At 44.7% G+C, this 16314-nt stretch overlaps 1 protein-coding gene across 1 annotated transcript in view; it reads left to right on the top strand.

Annotated features, from left to right (window-relative positions):
* Positions 1–10949, top strand: part of ARV1 (ARV1 homolog, fatty acid homeostasis modulator) — a 38877-nt gene extending 27928 nt beyond the window's left edge. Inside the window, exons 4-5 of the mRNA XM_030196440.1 lie at positions 2821–3045; positions 10583–10949. Coding sequence (XP_030052300.1) covers positions 2821–3045; positions 10583–10689 — 332 coding nt within the window. The 3' untranslated portion in view covers positions 10690–10949. The remainder of the gene's footprint in view (positions 1–2820; positions 3046–10582) is intronic.
* Positions 10950–16314: the final 5365 nt, after the last annotated feature.

The following is a 16314-nucleotide window of genomic DNA, read 5'->3' on the forward strand; positions in this document are numbered from 1 at the left end:
CCCTGCAGGAAGACCCCAGAGGAGCGCAGCGACATCAGAGGGGAGAGAAGGAGCGGCTGCAGAGATGACAGCCAATGCCAGATGGCTGTCTACGGAGCCGTGTTTCAGGTTTAAAATCTATTTTTGGCTTTTTTCTTTTTGTACCGGCCGCTGCTGCTCAACAGGAGACGCAGCAGCTGCCGGACAGCGTTAGTATTGGCAGCTGCGGGTGGCGAGGGGGTTGATGTGCCCGAGGGGGGGGGTAGGGGCTTGGGTGATGCGCTGGGGGGGGGGGGTAGGGGTTTGGGTGATGCGCCGAGGGGGGAGGGGAGGGTCGCTGCACATGGATGGCTGGAGGGGGCAGGGGGAGGGGAGGGTCGCTGGACATGGGTGACTGCAGGGGGAGAGGAGGGTCGCTGGACATGGATGGCTGTGGGGGGGGGGGGAGCAAGGAAGTGGGGAGGGGGTCCTGAGACCAGATGGGAGGGCAGGGGAGACAGAAGTGACGCTGCAGGGGGGCAGGGGAGAGGAGGGTCACTGGACATGGGTGGCTGCAGGGGCGGCAGGGGAGACAGGAAGGACGCTGCGGGGGGGGGGGGGGGGATTACCTTGCTAGCGCCCGTTTCATTGTCTACCGAAACAGGCCTTTTATACTAGTATTTTATAAAATTTACATGTCAATGGTCCGGAGCCAGATATTGAACCTATAATCCCCGTTGCTGCTGCTCCTGTAACCTCTGCTTGTTATTGGACATAGAAGGGAAGAGGGAGGGGGGAGGCTTTGGGGAGGGAAGGGGGGTAGGGAACGCGGAGGGGAGGGGGAGTAGTTTAGAGGGGGAAACTACTAATATTAATAAAAATACAAAATGTGAAGATATGCCAACTGCTGTTCTGGAACTTGTGTAATGTGAAATGTTACAGCTGATTATGTCAACAATAAAAATGATTGAAACATAAAATTTACGTGTAGGCCTGGGGTGGGGGCACAAACATTTGGGTCCTAAAGACCACATTGAGGGATATAACTGAGGTGAGATCAGGACTGGTGGGTAAGATCTAGAAGTCTGAGGTACAAAGGGTGAGGGATCAGTACTTCTTAGTGCTCCCAGTCAGACCCCAGCACCCCCCTTCCTATCCTAGCCAGGTCCAGCATGGAGCTGCATCAGGCTTCCCCTATGCAATGCCCAACTCCTCTGGACACATGGAGGCAGCTTCGTACCTGGGCTGGCTTGACAGTGTTATCAATTTGTTTTACTGCCTTAATTGTGGTGGGAGAAGATGTTACTCATGCAGAAATCCAACACGTCTTTACTTCTACCCTTCATCTTGTCTTCCAGCAGGAGGTGATCCACAGTGTATGCCACAGGATATTGAGGGTGTGCATTCACGCTTGCACCTAGCTGGTTTTTAGAACTAGCACTGCAAGTAGAGGCAGAAGTAAGACCACTGTGGGAATATTACTTGTGCTCCTTCGGCATGCCCATGGTGCACACAGTGAAGAATAGTTATTGAGGCAAGATGAGGAGCACTAACAGCTATTAGTCACCACAGTAGAGCCCAGGATGTACCTGCTACAGCAGGAACAAAGGTCCACAATAGTGACAGCAGCAGTTTTTGAGGTGTGGAAAGAGGGAGAAAAGGGGAATGGGACTCGATACACCGCTTTTCTACAGTTTTTGCAACCACATCCAAAGCGATCTATCTGGGGCGACGGAGGGTTAGGTGACTTTACCCAGAGTCACAAGGAGCTGCAGCGGGAATCGATCCCAGTTCCCCAGGACCAAAGTCCGCTGCATTAACCGCTAGGCTACTCCTCCACCCCTACTAAAACCATTTTACACATACCCCCTTGACCTTTTTAAATACCTGTAGGAACCTAACATGGGAAAAACCCAAATGTATCGTTTTATCATATAAACTATTATTTGTTTGTAGTATACATAATATATTGCTGTATTATTTTAATTCCTAATCTTGTTTACTTTTGGTAATACTGCCTTTTGAACTCAGTGAGGACATGGCAGGTTGGTTCACAACAAATACAATATTTGAAAATAGAAATGGAAAAAAATTAAAATCAACCAAAAGAGATACAGTAACAATGGTATGCTCCATGTCCCAGGCTCTCAACTAGGTCTCAAAGTCCTTAGCTTTCCCCAAATGCCAGAAAATAATTTAATGGGTCTTCAGTGCTGATTTCAAATGGGAACAGCTGAGTTCATTCCTCAAGTACTTCTGGAGCATATTCCATTCTAGTGGGCCTTAGGAAGAAAAAGTGCTCTATCTTGTATTCAGGTGGTGAGCAGACGGTAGGGGAAGAGTCAGCTGGTTAATGTAGTGGGAGCGTGTTCGGTGAGAAGTTGATTAAAGAAGAAGGAATAGATGAGGAGTTCCAGTGTGTAGTATCTTGTGAATAAGAACCAGGACTTTGAATTGTACTCAGAAAGATATTGGAAGCCAGTGCAGTCTGTAGAATAGGAGCGATGCAATTATATTGATTTGTAGCTGTAAGTAACCTTGCAGCTATGATCTGAAAGAGCCTAGGAAGAGTGAAAAGGGCTAGTTCTGCTTTAAGTTGACAAATATCAGTTTCCTTGTAGCAAACATGAATAAGCATTAAAGACTGAAGCCTAAGCTAAACTGATTTACGGTAGCACTAGAACCCGCAATGCGGGAACAGACTGATTAAAACTCTGAGGTGATGCACCTGCAGAATGAGACAAACAAAACATCTGCCATGAAATTGCACACATTCAGTAGCCTATAGCTTGATCTTGTTTCATAATTAATAGTAACAGGGGACTCATTTTGTGGCTCCTACAATGTGTTTTCTTTTCACAGAGCAAACGGTATTCTTTGTTGCCATTTTTACTGCCCTGAGCCTAATGAGACTTGAGAACCTGAGAACAAAGTCGGACTTCTATTTACTCCTGAAAGCACTTCTATTGTCAAGTTATGGAAAACTTCTCTTGATTCCAGCTGTCATTTGGGAACATGACTATACATATTTCTGCCTTAGACTGATAAAACTGTTTGTTTTAATATCGAACTCTCAAGCAATCAGAGGTACAGTAGTACAGTTTTTGTTTTGTTTTTATGAGAGTATAGTATATTGTATTAAAGCAGTAAATTACTAAGACAAGGGTGCCATGGGTTGTGTCACCTGGCACAACAAGGCAGTAACTCTTGGGGGAGGTGAGGGACTGCACATAACTGATCAGCAGAATGTTGCTCAGCCTCTCAGTTTGTTCCCCCCCCCCCCCCCCACCCCAACAGGGCCACAGAAGGAGCAACATGGAGCCCTACTCACTGTATCCTCTCTGCCCCCCACACATCCAGCAGAAGGAGTGGCATAGTATCAGCTTCCTGTGTGGTGCAGGGCCAGTCTCATGGTATGAACCACAATATCTATGAAGGTTGGTGTAGTCCATGCTGTGACACTGGCCCCACATGGCACAGGAAGATGATGCTGTGCTAAGGGCTGCTTCTGCTGCTGGTGGGGAAAGAGGAGCAGAAGGAGTGCTGCTCAGAGAGGAGAAATGAACTGAGAACTTTTCAGGATCAGTGGATGTGGGAACAGCATTATGGAGGTCAGAGGGAGAACATAAGAGTAGCCATACTGGGTCAGACCAATGGTCCATCTAGCTCAGTATCCTGTTTCCAACACTGGCCAAGCCAGGTCACAAGTACCTGGCAGAAACCCAGATCATGGCAACATTCCATGCTACAAATCCCAGGGCAAGCAGTTGCCTCCCCATGTCTGTCTCAATAGCAAACAATTGACTTTCCTCCAGGAATTTGCCCAAATCTTTTTTAAGCCCAGATACTCTAACTGCTGTTACCATATCCTCCAGCAAAGAGTTCCAGAGCTTAACTATTCATTGATGAAAAAATATTTCCTCCTATTTGTTTTTAAAGTAGTTCTTTGTAACTTCCTTGAGTGTCCCCTAGTTTGTACTTTTGGAATGAGTAAAAATTTGATTTACTTCTATTCGTTCTACACCACTCAGGATTTTGTGGACCTCAATCATATCTCCCCTCATCTGTCTCTTTTCCAAGCTGAAGATCCCTAACCTCTTTAGCCTTTCCTCATACGAGTGCAGCTCCATCCCCTTTATCATTTTGGTCACTCTTCTTTAAACCTTTTCTAATTCTGCTATATCTTTTCGAGATACAGCAGCCAGATCTGAACGCAGTACTCAAGATGTGGTTGCACCATGGAGCAATACAGAGGAATTATAGTATTTTCAGTCTTATTCACCATCCCTTCCTAATAATTCCTAGCATCCTGTTTGCTTTTTTGGCTGCTGCTGCATATTGAGCAGAAGATTTCAGCGTATTATCTACAATGACACCTAGATCTTTTTCTTGAGTGCTGAAGCATCGGGTAACTATGATTCGGATTATTCTTTCCAACGTGCATCTCCTTGCATTTGTCCACATTAAATTTAATCTGCCATTTGGATACCCAGTCTTCCAATTTCCTAAGGCTTCCTACAATATTTCACAGTCCGCACGTGTTTTATCAACTTTGAATAGTTTTGTGTCATCTGCAAACTTAATCACCTCACTCGTCCCGATTTCCATAGCATTTATAAATGTTAAATAGCACCGGTCCCAGTACTGATCTCTGCGGCACTCCACTGTTCACCCTCCTCCATTGAGAGAAATGACCATTTAACCCTACCCTCTGTTTTCTGTCCAATAACCAATTTCTAATCCACTCCAGAATCTTGCCTCCTATCCCATGACTCTTTAATTTCTCAGAGTCTCTCATGAGGAACTTTTATCAAAAGCTTTCTGAAAATCTAGATACACTACATGAACTGGCTCTCCTTAATCCTCATGTTTATTCACGCCTTCAAAGAAAAGAAGCAAATTGGTGAGTCAAGACTTCCCTCGGCTGAACCTATGCTGACTCTGTCCCATTAAACTATGTTTGTCTATGTGTTCCATAATTTTATTCTTTATAACAGTTTCCACTATTTTGCCTGGCACCAACGTCAGGCTTACTAGTCTGTAAATTCCTGGATCACCCCTGAAACCCTTTTTAAAAATCAGTGTCACATTGGCCATCCTCCAGGTACTATGGACGATTTCAATTACTGGTTACTTATTACTAACAACAGATCAGCAATTTCATACTTGAATTCTTTGAGTACCCTTGGATGTATGCCTTCCTGTCCAGGTGATTTACTACTCTTTAATTTGTCAGTTTGACTCAGTACATCTGCCGGGTTCACCGAGATTTCTATTAGTTTCTCCATATCATCACCCTTGAAAACTATTTCCAGTACAGGCAGATCTCTTACATCTTTTTCTGTAAAGACTGAAGCAAAGAATTCATTCAGTTTCTCCGCTACGGCTTTGTCCTCCAAGTGCCCCTTTTGCTTCTTCGTGATTCCCTCTCAAGCTTTCTGCTTCTGATGTACCTGAAAAAGTTGTTACAGTGAGTTTTAGCCTCTGTGGCAAGTTTCTGTTCATATTCTTTTAGCCTTCTTTAATGCTTTGCATCTGTTTTGCCAGTGTTTTTGTTGCTTTTTATTGTCTTCATTTGGGTCCTTTTTCCATTTTTAGGAAGTTAGTCAACGGTTTGATCAGGTAGTTTTTAAAGATTTTATAAAACTGAGCTGCATAACCATCAAGCCCCGGGGTCTACCATATGGCAAGTCTTGGATTGCTCAGCGGACCTCCTCATCTAAAATAGGCACAGACAGCTGAGATGCCTCAGCCATGGACAAGTTAGGAGGGTTCAGGACAGCAAAGAAGCCCTCCATCTCCACAAAGGAGACCTCCTGTTCAGGCTAATAAAGGGCCTTGTAAAAATTAGTGAAGGTTTCCTGAATTTGTTCCTAAGTGACATGAAGACTGCCGGAACCGTTTCTAATTTGCAGGATGTAATTTTGTTATGTCCCTTTTTTAACTTATAAGCTAACAGCCAACTCCTGTCGCAGCAACTGCAACTTTTCATTGATCTCCACTATGTCCAGTTCCTGTAAATCCACACAGTGTTTCGCCAAACGTGGCAGAAAAGCCAAAGAAGCACCTCCCTGCTTATGTTGACTCTCTAAGGTTCCTTAAACCGATGGGATGCCAGTACAATAACTTTCCCTGTGAACATTGTCTTTAATTCCTCCTAGAAAACTGGTGGAGAGATGTCAGGCAAATCATTAAACTCAAAGTACTCTTTAAGATCTTTCTTCAACTGTTTCACATTTGTAGGATCGTACAACAGTGCATCATCTAGCCTCCAAGGCCCTCACTTCTGAGGACCTCCCCTCCAGAGCCAGGCGAGCCACCCACCGGGGTGTGATTGGACCAAATCAAGGACTCGATGGTATTCACAGGAAGTAGGGGAAGCAGGTCCTTGCCCACCAGCCACATATCGATCTGAAAATAAATATCATGAACTGCTGAATGATATGTATAATCACACTTCTGAAGATGATGAAATCACCATGTATCAATCAAATCTCAAGGAGAGAGCAATGTGCTAAGCTTTTTCCTATCTGCCTTGCCGTACCCACCATCCAGGCTGAATTATCCAATGAGGGATTGCACATAATGTTAGTCTCCCCCCCCCCCCCCCCCCCCCCCCAATTAAAAACGAGCCCTCTGCTTTCACACTCAAGAGACCACTAAGAGCCTCAAAAAAAGCACCCTGTTCCACATTGGGTGCATAAACATTCAGCAGGGTGTAGAGCTGGTGCTCCAGTTCCACCTTGAGAAGAAGGTAACATTCCTCCCAGTCACGCACTATATCATGGACCACTGGAGCCAAAAAGCAAGCTAGTAGAATACACATCCCATTAGTCTTATTCTTGGCTTTATTAGAAGCACAAAAAAAAAACCACATGGAAATATTTTTTATGGTGAAATAGGGCCTCATGATGCAGTAGCAAGTGGGTTTTCTGCACAAACCCCATATCCTATATACACTCTGGCTGCTTCCTTAAAATAAGGTTGGCGCTTAATCAAGGAATTAAGGTCCCGTACGTTGATGGACATACAAACCAACTATTTAGGCCCCATCAGTAAATGTCAGAAAGAAGGGCACAATCATACAACTGGACAGTAGGAGATTACAAGTGCTAGGCAGCGGACGTTGATACACCAAACATTCACACCACACAATCATCCTCCAAACTCCATCTATAGCTCAATCAGTCAACCAGCCACACTGCACACATGTGCCCACCCCCAAACACCCTCCCCCACCCTCCAACTCCCCTCCAAAACCCCTTACCCCCCCCCCCCCCCCCCCAGCAGAACAAGGCCTCCCATAACGTGGGTCTACGAAGGAAGATAAGCACCCCCTGACAGTCTGCCCCCCAGTCTGGGATTGCCAAAAGAGATTAAAAAAGAACTACCAGCAGAAGCTATAAATGTAAAGACTCCTTGGAGTTAAGGGTTAGCAGGCTATACCACCATGACAGCGGCCAAGTCCCAGAGCAGAGTGAAACAACTGTCGAACAGGATTTAAAAAAAAATTAAAACCCTGGAATCCAACTATGAAGTGGAGAGTGATCAAAAAGTAACCAAGTCATGACCACCATAGCCAGTGAGCTAGAAATCAGTCAGTCAAAGTTGTAGAGCCTTCGGAAGTATCTGAGCTGTGCTGAAGTCGATTTTGGGTCCCTCTCACCAATGCTGACCCACCAGGGGGCCATGCAGAAGCTGAATTGCGTTTCAGGCCACTAGAATCACCATGCCACGGTTTAGCCTCCTGCAGCAAAGTGATGGCTTCAGCAGGGTTGGTCAATTTAATGACAGGCTAAAGCCACTGATAGCATATATTATTGTCTATCAAACACCAGGTGACTGGGCGAACGTCCCTGCACTGCTGCAAGGTAATAGCATAGATATCTGCAAAAAGCTCAATTTGTTCAGTGTCCATCGTGATATGGCCTACCTTGCAGGCCGCCTGGAGAATTCTCTCCTTAACAGGGAAGTGTAAGAACCATGCCACAATGTCCCAGGGCCAATCAGCTGGCTTGGGCCCTAAGGCTGTATGGACCCATTCAAATTCAATTGCAGGGAGATCTGCTGAACTGTCCACAGTACCCAAAAACTGATAACACACCTACTGCATTAGGACAGCCACATCCTGATCGTGAGGCCCTTCAGGAACACCATCCTGCTTATAATCGAATGAGAAAAACGCCCAAGTTCCGACCTAAATCTGGAGATGGGCGTTTATCTCACAAAAACGAATAAAGCGGTATAATCGAAAGCCGATTTTGGACGTTTTCAACTGCACTCCGTCGCGGATGCGGACAAAGTTGATGGGGGCGTGTCAGAGGTGTGGCGAAGGCGGAACTGGGGCGTGGTTATCTGCCGAACAGAGATGGGCGCATTTCACAGATAATGGGACAAAAGTATGCGTTTTTAGCTAGAATTTAGGGCACTTTTCCTGGACCCTGTTTTTTCACGAATAAGGCCCCAAAAAGTGCCCTAAATGACCAGATGACCACTGGAGGGAATCGGGGATGACCTCCCCTGACTCCCCCAGTGGTCATAAACCCCCTCCCACCACAAAAAATGATGTTTCACAACTTTTTATTTTGACCCTCAAATGTCATACCCACCTCCCTGGCAGCAGTATGCAGGTCCCTGGAGCAGTTGTTAGGGGGTGCAGTGGACTTCAGGCAGGTGGACCCAGGCCCATCCCCCCCTACCTGTTACAATTGTGCTGCTTAATGCTTAGTCGTCCAACCCCCCCAAACCCACTGTACCCACATGTAGGTGCCCCCCTTCACCCCTTAGGGCTATAGTAATGATGTAGACTTGTGGGCAGTGGGTTTTGAGGGGGATTTGGGGGGCTCAACACAAAAGGGAAGGGTGCTATGCACCTGGGAGCTCTTTTACCTTTTGTTCTGTTTTTGTAAAAGTGCCCCCTAGGGTGCCTGGTTGGTGTCCTGGCATGTTAGGGGGACCAGTGCACTACGAATCCTGGCCCCTCCCACGAACAAATGCCTTGGATTTATTCGTTTTTGAGCTGGGCGATTTCATTGTCCATTATCGCTGAAAAGCAAAAACGCCCAGCTCACAACTTGGCGAATAAAACATGGACGTCTAATTTTTTCGAAAATACGCTTGGGTCCGCCCCTTCACGGACCCATTCTCGGAGATAAACGCCCATGGAGATAGGCGTTTCTGTTTGATTATGCCCCTCCATGTGCACAAAAATTATTTCTGCGAGCTCTATTCTCTCTGTCTTCTATTTTTAGGAGAATACCCTCGTGGCTCTGCTCCAGGATGTCAGCACTCTTATGAAGATCCAGCACAACCGGGTCATGCTGGATCACACGTTCCTCAAAAGCATTAAGCTGATGACCCATGTCATCTATTTTTTATGCAAACTGTTGACCTCCGATTGCAGTGCCAATTTAATACTGTCAATGGAGGCTTTCAGGGCACTCATTCACCGTTGTAGCGCTGCCCTTTTCACTGGATCCTGTTTGTCCAGCACAGTCTCCTCCCGCTCTGGATCTGCGTCTGTAGTCTTGCACCATTCAGCCTCTGTATCCTGCCACACCTCCACATGTTGCATTCTGTCCTCTTAACTGCTCGATCTTCTCTTGCAATGTCTGCAACTTAATTTCAAGCTTGTTGACAACCATGTCCGCAATCTCTGACTTGGCATTGCGCAGTTCTTGGAAAACCACTCTGAGTGAGTGCATCTTCCAGTGACCTCCTCTGATTGCTTCTTGTCAGCAGTAGTTTAATGTTCTAGGCATAGGCACTAAATCGGTGCAGAGTGATGTCACTCACATCCTTTCAGTATGGCAGCTCTGTTGGAAGTCTCTTTGCTGTATGTTTTTAATAGACTTTTCAAATCTTGGCATGAGGGGGAGATGCTCAAACCAAGCTGGGCTTGCAACATTTGATTTACACTGGTTTTAGCCAGTTTAGTGCGGACGTTATTGTGCGCCTAATGCACAAAGGGTCTCAGCACTGTTTTTACCATTCATAGAAGCAGTCAACGAAAATGCTGTGCAAATTTATGAAAACTCATTTGTATATTCATACTTCCACGACTTTTGTTTTAAATGGCATTGCACTGGGATGGGAGGGTTATGGGAAATGATAGGGTTTTTTTTTTTCTTTTGGGTTTTTGGAGGCCTATAAGAATCCAAGCCCTTCAAAATGCGATATATTTGGTGAGGTTATAGGTATAAAGGGTGTGGGGGAACGAGAGTAGGAAAGGGGGATTTTCTTGCTTGAAAAATATTGAACTGTACAAAATTGTTTGAATATTTGTAACTTGTATTCACTTGGCTCATTAAAAAAAATTGTTTGCAGTAAAAATGGTGCTGCACACCTTTACAAGTACAGTTAACTTTATCTCACTGTGTTCCAGAAGTATATCTAACACATCTTTGTAAAAACCCTTCTAATAAGCTCATTACCATGGCATATGCTTGTTTGTGTAAGTAGCTGCATTAAAAATGTTCATATTTTTAATGCAGCTGCTTTCAAGGTTCAAATATATTAATACCTTATGCAGTGCATTTGTTTAAATCATTTCTGTATTATGAAACTGAAATGTTATATTTTTTCATTTTGTGTGTGTTTGGTTTGTTTTTTTTTTTTGCTGCAGTTACCCAGAAAATAAGCTATGGGTTGTGCCTGTTGGTCATCGTCAGTGGATTAATTTTGGAAAGTCTTCTTGTCTACTGTTTCCAAAGAATGGGATGGAGTGTATGATCACAGCATCATGTACTGTCTATATATGGCTCCTTTTTCATCAGGGTGATGTTGGGGTAGCTCCCTAGCAGTGGATAATCTGGAAAACCCAAGGCTAAAGTGGTGGTCTTAGGCAGAAGATGAGAAAAAAGAAGAGTATGGTGGGAAGAATATTAAGTCAACTGTGTGTCTTTATGGAACATCATCTTCCAGTTCAGTGAAACTGAGTCTTAGGCCTTTTTTATTCCACCAACAAGATGTAATTAAAATTCCAAAGTTTATTTACATGTGTTTTTTATTGAATGAAATTTGTATTTTTCAAGAGAGAAAATTGGCATGTGGGACGAGTTCCTCCTTCCCCCCCCTCCCCCCCCACACACACACACCCTGCCTGGGGTCTTTTACTAAAGATTAGCTTGAGTTATCTGCAGCAGGGCCCATTTTATTTCTTTAAGACATGAAGAAACATCATTTCCTACAGAAAACAAACAAAATATTTTGGCTGTGGTAGCAAAACTATATATAACATTTGTCAGAAAAAAATTTGATGTGGACTATTTTTGTAGAGATTGTGGCTGTATGCATCTTATATGTTCAGGACCAGATCATTGTACAGTGTGGTCAAAAAACCTTATAATTACCACGTTGGTGGAATATTAAATAGTTACCCCCCCCCCCCCCCCACACACACACACACACGTTGTACATAAACCATCAAAATAACTCATGACCAGAATACAGTTCTTTGAACATTAACAGCAAAGCCTTGGTGGGGCAGTAAGAGAATCTTGAGCACTGCTATATTGGTGTCACCTAGTGGCCAGCTCTTTGCTCTTTAGTGGTATGTGAGGAAGCTGCACTTTGTGGCCAAGGTCTGATGAATTGATAATTGGGCTAAGTATAAAAATACAAGAAAATAGCCTGGGTAGTTGTGAATGAAAGCTCATGGCACCATAGTCCAACTGAGGCTGGTTCTGAGTGAGCTACTGTCAGAAAAAAATTAGTAGGCTAACACAATAGGTAATACAAATTTTAAACGCATAATCTTCACATAGAATCGCAAACTTATAGAATATGATGTATTTGAACCACATATATAACCTGCTTCAGATGAGTATTTAAGAATGCAATATAAGAATGTGTTACTTAACATTAGTAGAATTTAGAAATAATTAAATTGACCCAGTTTGATTACAATGACCAGTAACAACATTTCGCTTTGTAGCACCAGATCAGTAAAAATGATAGTTTAGTATTCTGCTGTAAATTGTATAGATGAACATAGGGAGGGCAGTTTTTAGGTAACTTGGAGGGGAATAATCGAACGTTGTCGGCGAAATAGGTCGCCGGCGATCTATTTTGGCGGCGGCGCAACAGCTGGCTGGAACCGTATTTTCAAAAAAGATGGCCGTCCATCTTTTTTTTCGATAATACGGTGTGGGCCGGCGAAATGCCTTGGATTTCGCCGGGTTTGAGATCGCCACTTTTGTTTTTCCGCGATAATGGAAAAAACTGCCGGCGATCTGAAACCCGGCGAAATCCAAGGCATTTGGCCGTGGGAGGAGCCAGCATTTGTAGTGCAATGGTCCCCCTCACATGCCAGGACACCAACCGGGCACCCTAGGGGGCACTTCAAACATCTTTTATAAACAAGCAAATTAGCTTCCAGGTGCATAGCACCCTTCCCTTGTTTGCTGAGTCCCCCAAATCTCCCCCAAAACCCACTGCCCACAAGTGTGCACCATTACCCTAGCCCTAAGGGCTGAAGGGGGGCACCTGCATGTGGGTACAGTGGGTTTTGGGGGGTTTGGGAGGGCTCAACATTACCCACCACAAGTGGAACAGGTAGGGGGGGATGGGCCTGGCTCTGCCTTTCTGCAGTCCACTGCAACCAACAACAACTGTTCCAGGGACCTGCATACTGCTGTCCAGGGTGTTGGGTATGACATTTGAGGCTGGCATACAGGCTGGCAAAAAAGGTTTGTATTTTAATAATTTTAGTGTAGGAGGGGGTTGGCGACCACTGGGGGAGTAAGGGGAGGTTATCCCCCATTCCCTCCGGTGGTCATCTGGTCAGTTGGGGCACCTTTTTGAGGCTTGGTCGTGAAAATAAAAGGACCAAGTAAACCCGGCGAAATACTGCTTATCGCCGGGTTTTATTTTTCCATTATCCGCGAAAGCCGGTCATCTGGTAGCCACGCCCAAGCCTGCCCATGTCCCACCTTCACTTCACCGCCAACACGCCCCTTTGAACTTTCGCTGGCGAAGGGAAAACGGCGAAGCTATCACAAATGTAGCTTTCGATTATACGCTTTTCGCCGCTTTTGCGAAATCGCTGGCCATATCCCGATTTGTGTCAGGAAATAGCCGGCGATTACTTTCGATTATAAGCTGGTTGGTTGTTGAAAAATTGTCAAGCATTTGACCAGCTAAAAAATATTTTTAAAACATGCATAATACTACCCAGGGGGCATGTTTAGATTTAAGGGAAGGAAAAAATGTATGTTATTCTCAAGGGGAAAAAATACCTGCAGAAAGATCTGGCATAAATCTCTGTGGGTGCTTTCCCCTACAGCAGTTTCCAAAGGAGAAAATATGCTTATATCTTCACACTGAAAATTGAAGTGATGCCTCTGGGTAAAAAGACCCATAGCTTTGTATCAGTGTACCTGGTTTTCAAAATTGTCCCCTCTATGGAGCTATTTGCCTCCATGCAACATGCCTTTTCAGTGTAATATACAATATAAGCCCTTATACTGTCAAAAATTTCTAACCAAAACCAACAAAGTCCAATATGATAAGCCAACAATAAAATATTCATACATGAAAATATAACCCTTAGACAAATTTTCTATCCAAACCGAACCCAATGTTAAAAGGATCTTGGGGTTCTTAATGAGTTTTCTTTCATCTGGTGCATCAGTGGCGCTCACACATTTTGTGCCTTAAATAAGGTTGTGACAAAATAGTTGTGAACACACAAATTGAAGCTGTGCTTTGAAGTCTATGCAAACGGATGAGGTGTAAATTAGGAGTTCAGAGGTGGTGCCATGAAGAATCTGAAAGAATCTGTTGTTGGTAACCAGTGTAGTTTTGTAAGGTATGGTGAGACACTTGTGTATCTGTTCAGTTTGAAGATTAATCTTGCTGCTGTGTTCTTTATGATTTGTAGTCTTTTTTTTTTTTTTTTTTTTTTTTTTTGGGGGGGGGGGGGGGGGGGGGGGGTTGGTGTTTGTTCTTAATGTTCAGAAATAGGGTGTTGCAGTAGTCCAGGTGGTGTAGAATAAGCATTTGAACCAGTAGTGCAAAGGCTTTTTGATCAAAGAGTGACCTGACCAGGCAAAGTTGTCTCATTTTGAACATGGTTTTCTTCCACAATTGGATGATATGGGATGTGAATGATAGGGCGGTGTCAAGGATGATTCTCAGAGCTCTAGTGATGTTGGGGAGTATTAATGAGTCTGGGACCTCAATTCCTTGGTTCTGGAACCAAAGGATCTTAGTTTTTAGGGTGTTCAATTTTAATTTGCTAGGGCCCAGGTCTGAATAGTGTTCATCTCAATCGTTACTGATCAGATTGGATTTTGGTGTGAGAAAAAGCAGAAATATACTCCACAAAACACGAACAGAAAAGAAAAGAGCAGAGACAGCCAAGGGGTCGAAGAAATGCCACAGAAGCCATACTGTGAGATGTCTGTATGTACATAACTTCATGTACTTTTTGAGCAGGCAAACCTGTTAACCCAGAAAAAAAAATATGCACTAAACATCATCACTGTTGAGAACCCTGAAGCTGATCAGTGTTAATGCCGCTGTATATCTAGCAGGGGCGTAGCCAGACACCCAATTTTGGGTGGGCCTGGGCTCAAGATGGGTGGGCAGAAGAACTCTGCCCTATCCCACAAGTGCTTTGGTCTTTCTCTCTCTCGCTTTTATACCATATGGTCTCTCAGACATCCCCCTAACCTTTTAAATAGCAGACTTTCACCAGCAGCGAGCAGCAACTAATACACACTGCTCATGTTGGCCCCACAGCCTTCCCTCTGATGCAACTTCCTGTTTCCGCATAGGTGGGAATACATCAGAAGGAAGGCAGTGGGGCCGGTGTGAGCAGTATGTTTCAGTTGCTGCTCGCTGCAGGCGAAGATCTGCTATTTACAAGGTATGCAGGAGGGATAGTTGGGAGTTTTTGGCTGGTGGGGCTTAGGGATCCCTGCCAGCCACATCATAGGTGTGCTGCTACTGGGTGGACCTAAGCCCAAAGTGGGCGGGCCTGGGCCCACCCAGGCCCACCCTTGGCTACGCCACTGATATCTAGTTACATATATGTACAGCACAATGGTGGAAGAGGTGGAGCCAGGGAGCACAAGGAGGAAGAGGATATTAGGCCAAATAGGCTCCTTGTCCTTAGGTCAATTGTAACACCTCATCCGAGGTAGATGTTTGAATATTCCAAGGAGGTTTAATATGACGAGCTGGCATGAGCCTATCTGGCCCACTCTGAAGGCTGAAGCCAGTGGGCAGAGCTTGCTGCCATATTGAGTGACCCCAAAGATTCACAGACGCTATTAAAAACAATAGCAAACTTGTGAGGTTTAGTAAACCCCTTGGTTTTACATTCATTGATAAGAGGGGATCGGAGGGGGTTGGGGAGTTTTTGAGGGGTCTGTGAAGGAGTGAGGGTTATATTCAAAATGTTTTTGTCATTGCTCAAGAGCTTGCTTTGTTATTTGCAATGCTGTATTGTGGATTTCAATGCTGTGCTATTTGCCTTTTTTTTTTTTTTTGCTTATGCTGACAATAAAAGATATTTCTACATAAAAACAATAGCAGAGACCACGTGATGCTTTGAGCAGCTCAGACATGCTTCGGAGTAGCTCCAGGCCCCTGGCTCTTTCACCCAGTTGTTTATCAGCTTAATCACTTCCCCGACACTGATTTCACTGTTTGGCACCTTGTGATTACTGTATCAACAGATTCCTGACACGATCAGTGGGCTCAATGGCGACGAAAGGTAAAAAGAAAACCATGGAGAAGTTGAATCCTAGAGATGACAAGATGGCGGAGGTTGTGCCAATCCCAGAAGCAGCATTTGCTGAATCTCAGCGCAGCTCACTGCCACCATGGTAAAAGTTAGAACTGCTCTTGGCTCCTATATCTGGACAACTTATCAATGTTAAAGCTTTATTAACTGACAACACGAACTGAGGAGCTTGAGCAGCATGTGTCAACAGTGGAAGATGCGCTGATAGAGGCCACGGCGTAGATCCAGTCCTTGTAGGTCACCTTGAGGGAACAAGCGTTGAAACTTGAGGATTTGGAGAACCAGTTGGAGTTCCTGAGTCCTTGCTGGAGCAGCGCTTGGGGTCTCTATTGGAAGCATGGCTTCAAAAAGAATTTATTGCTCCTGAGGGCCTGGGCCCTGTGTGCTTGGAGCGTGCGCATCACTTGGGCCCTCACCAGGAGGTCGCAGTTCAGCCACGGGTATTGCCAAGATTCACAACTACCTCCATAAGCTAGCTATTCTCAGACAATTTTGAAATAAGAGGGACTTCTTGGACTTGCAGGTGGTCAATATAAAAAATTTTCAAGACTATTCACAGGCTCTATGGGAGAAGTGACATTGGTTTACACCTGTGTGTGCCC

The sequence above is a fragment of the Microcaecilia unicolor genome, chromosome 3 (assembly GCF_901765095.1).
Source record: "Microcaecilia unicolor chromosome 3, aMicUni1.1, whole genome shotgun sequence".
Taxonomy (NCBI): Eukaryota; Metazoa; Chordata; class Amphibia; order Gymnophiona; family Siphonopidae; genus Microcaecilia; species Microcaecilia unicolor.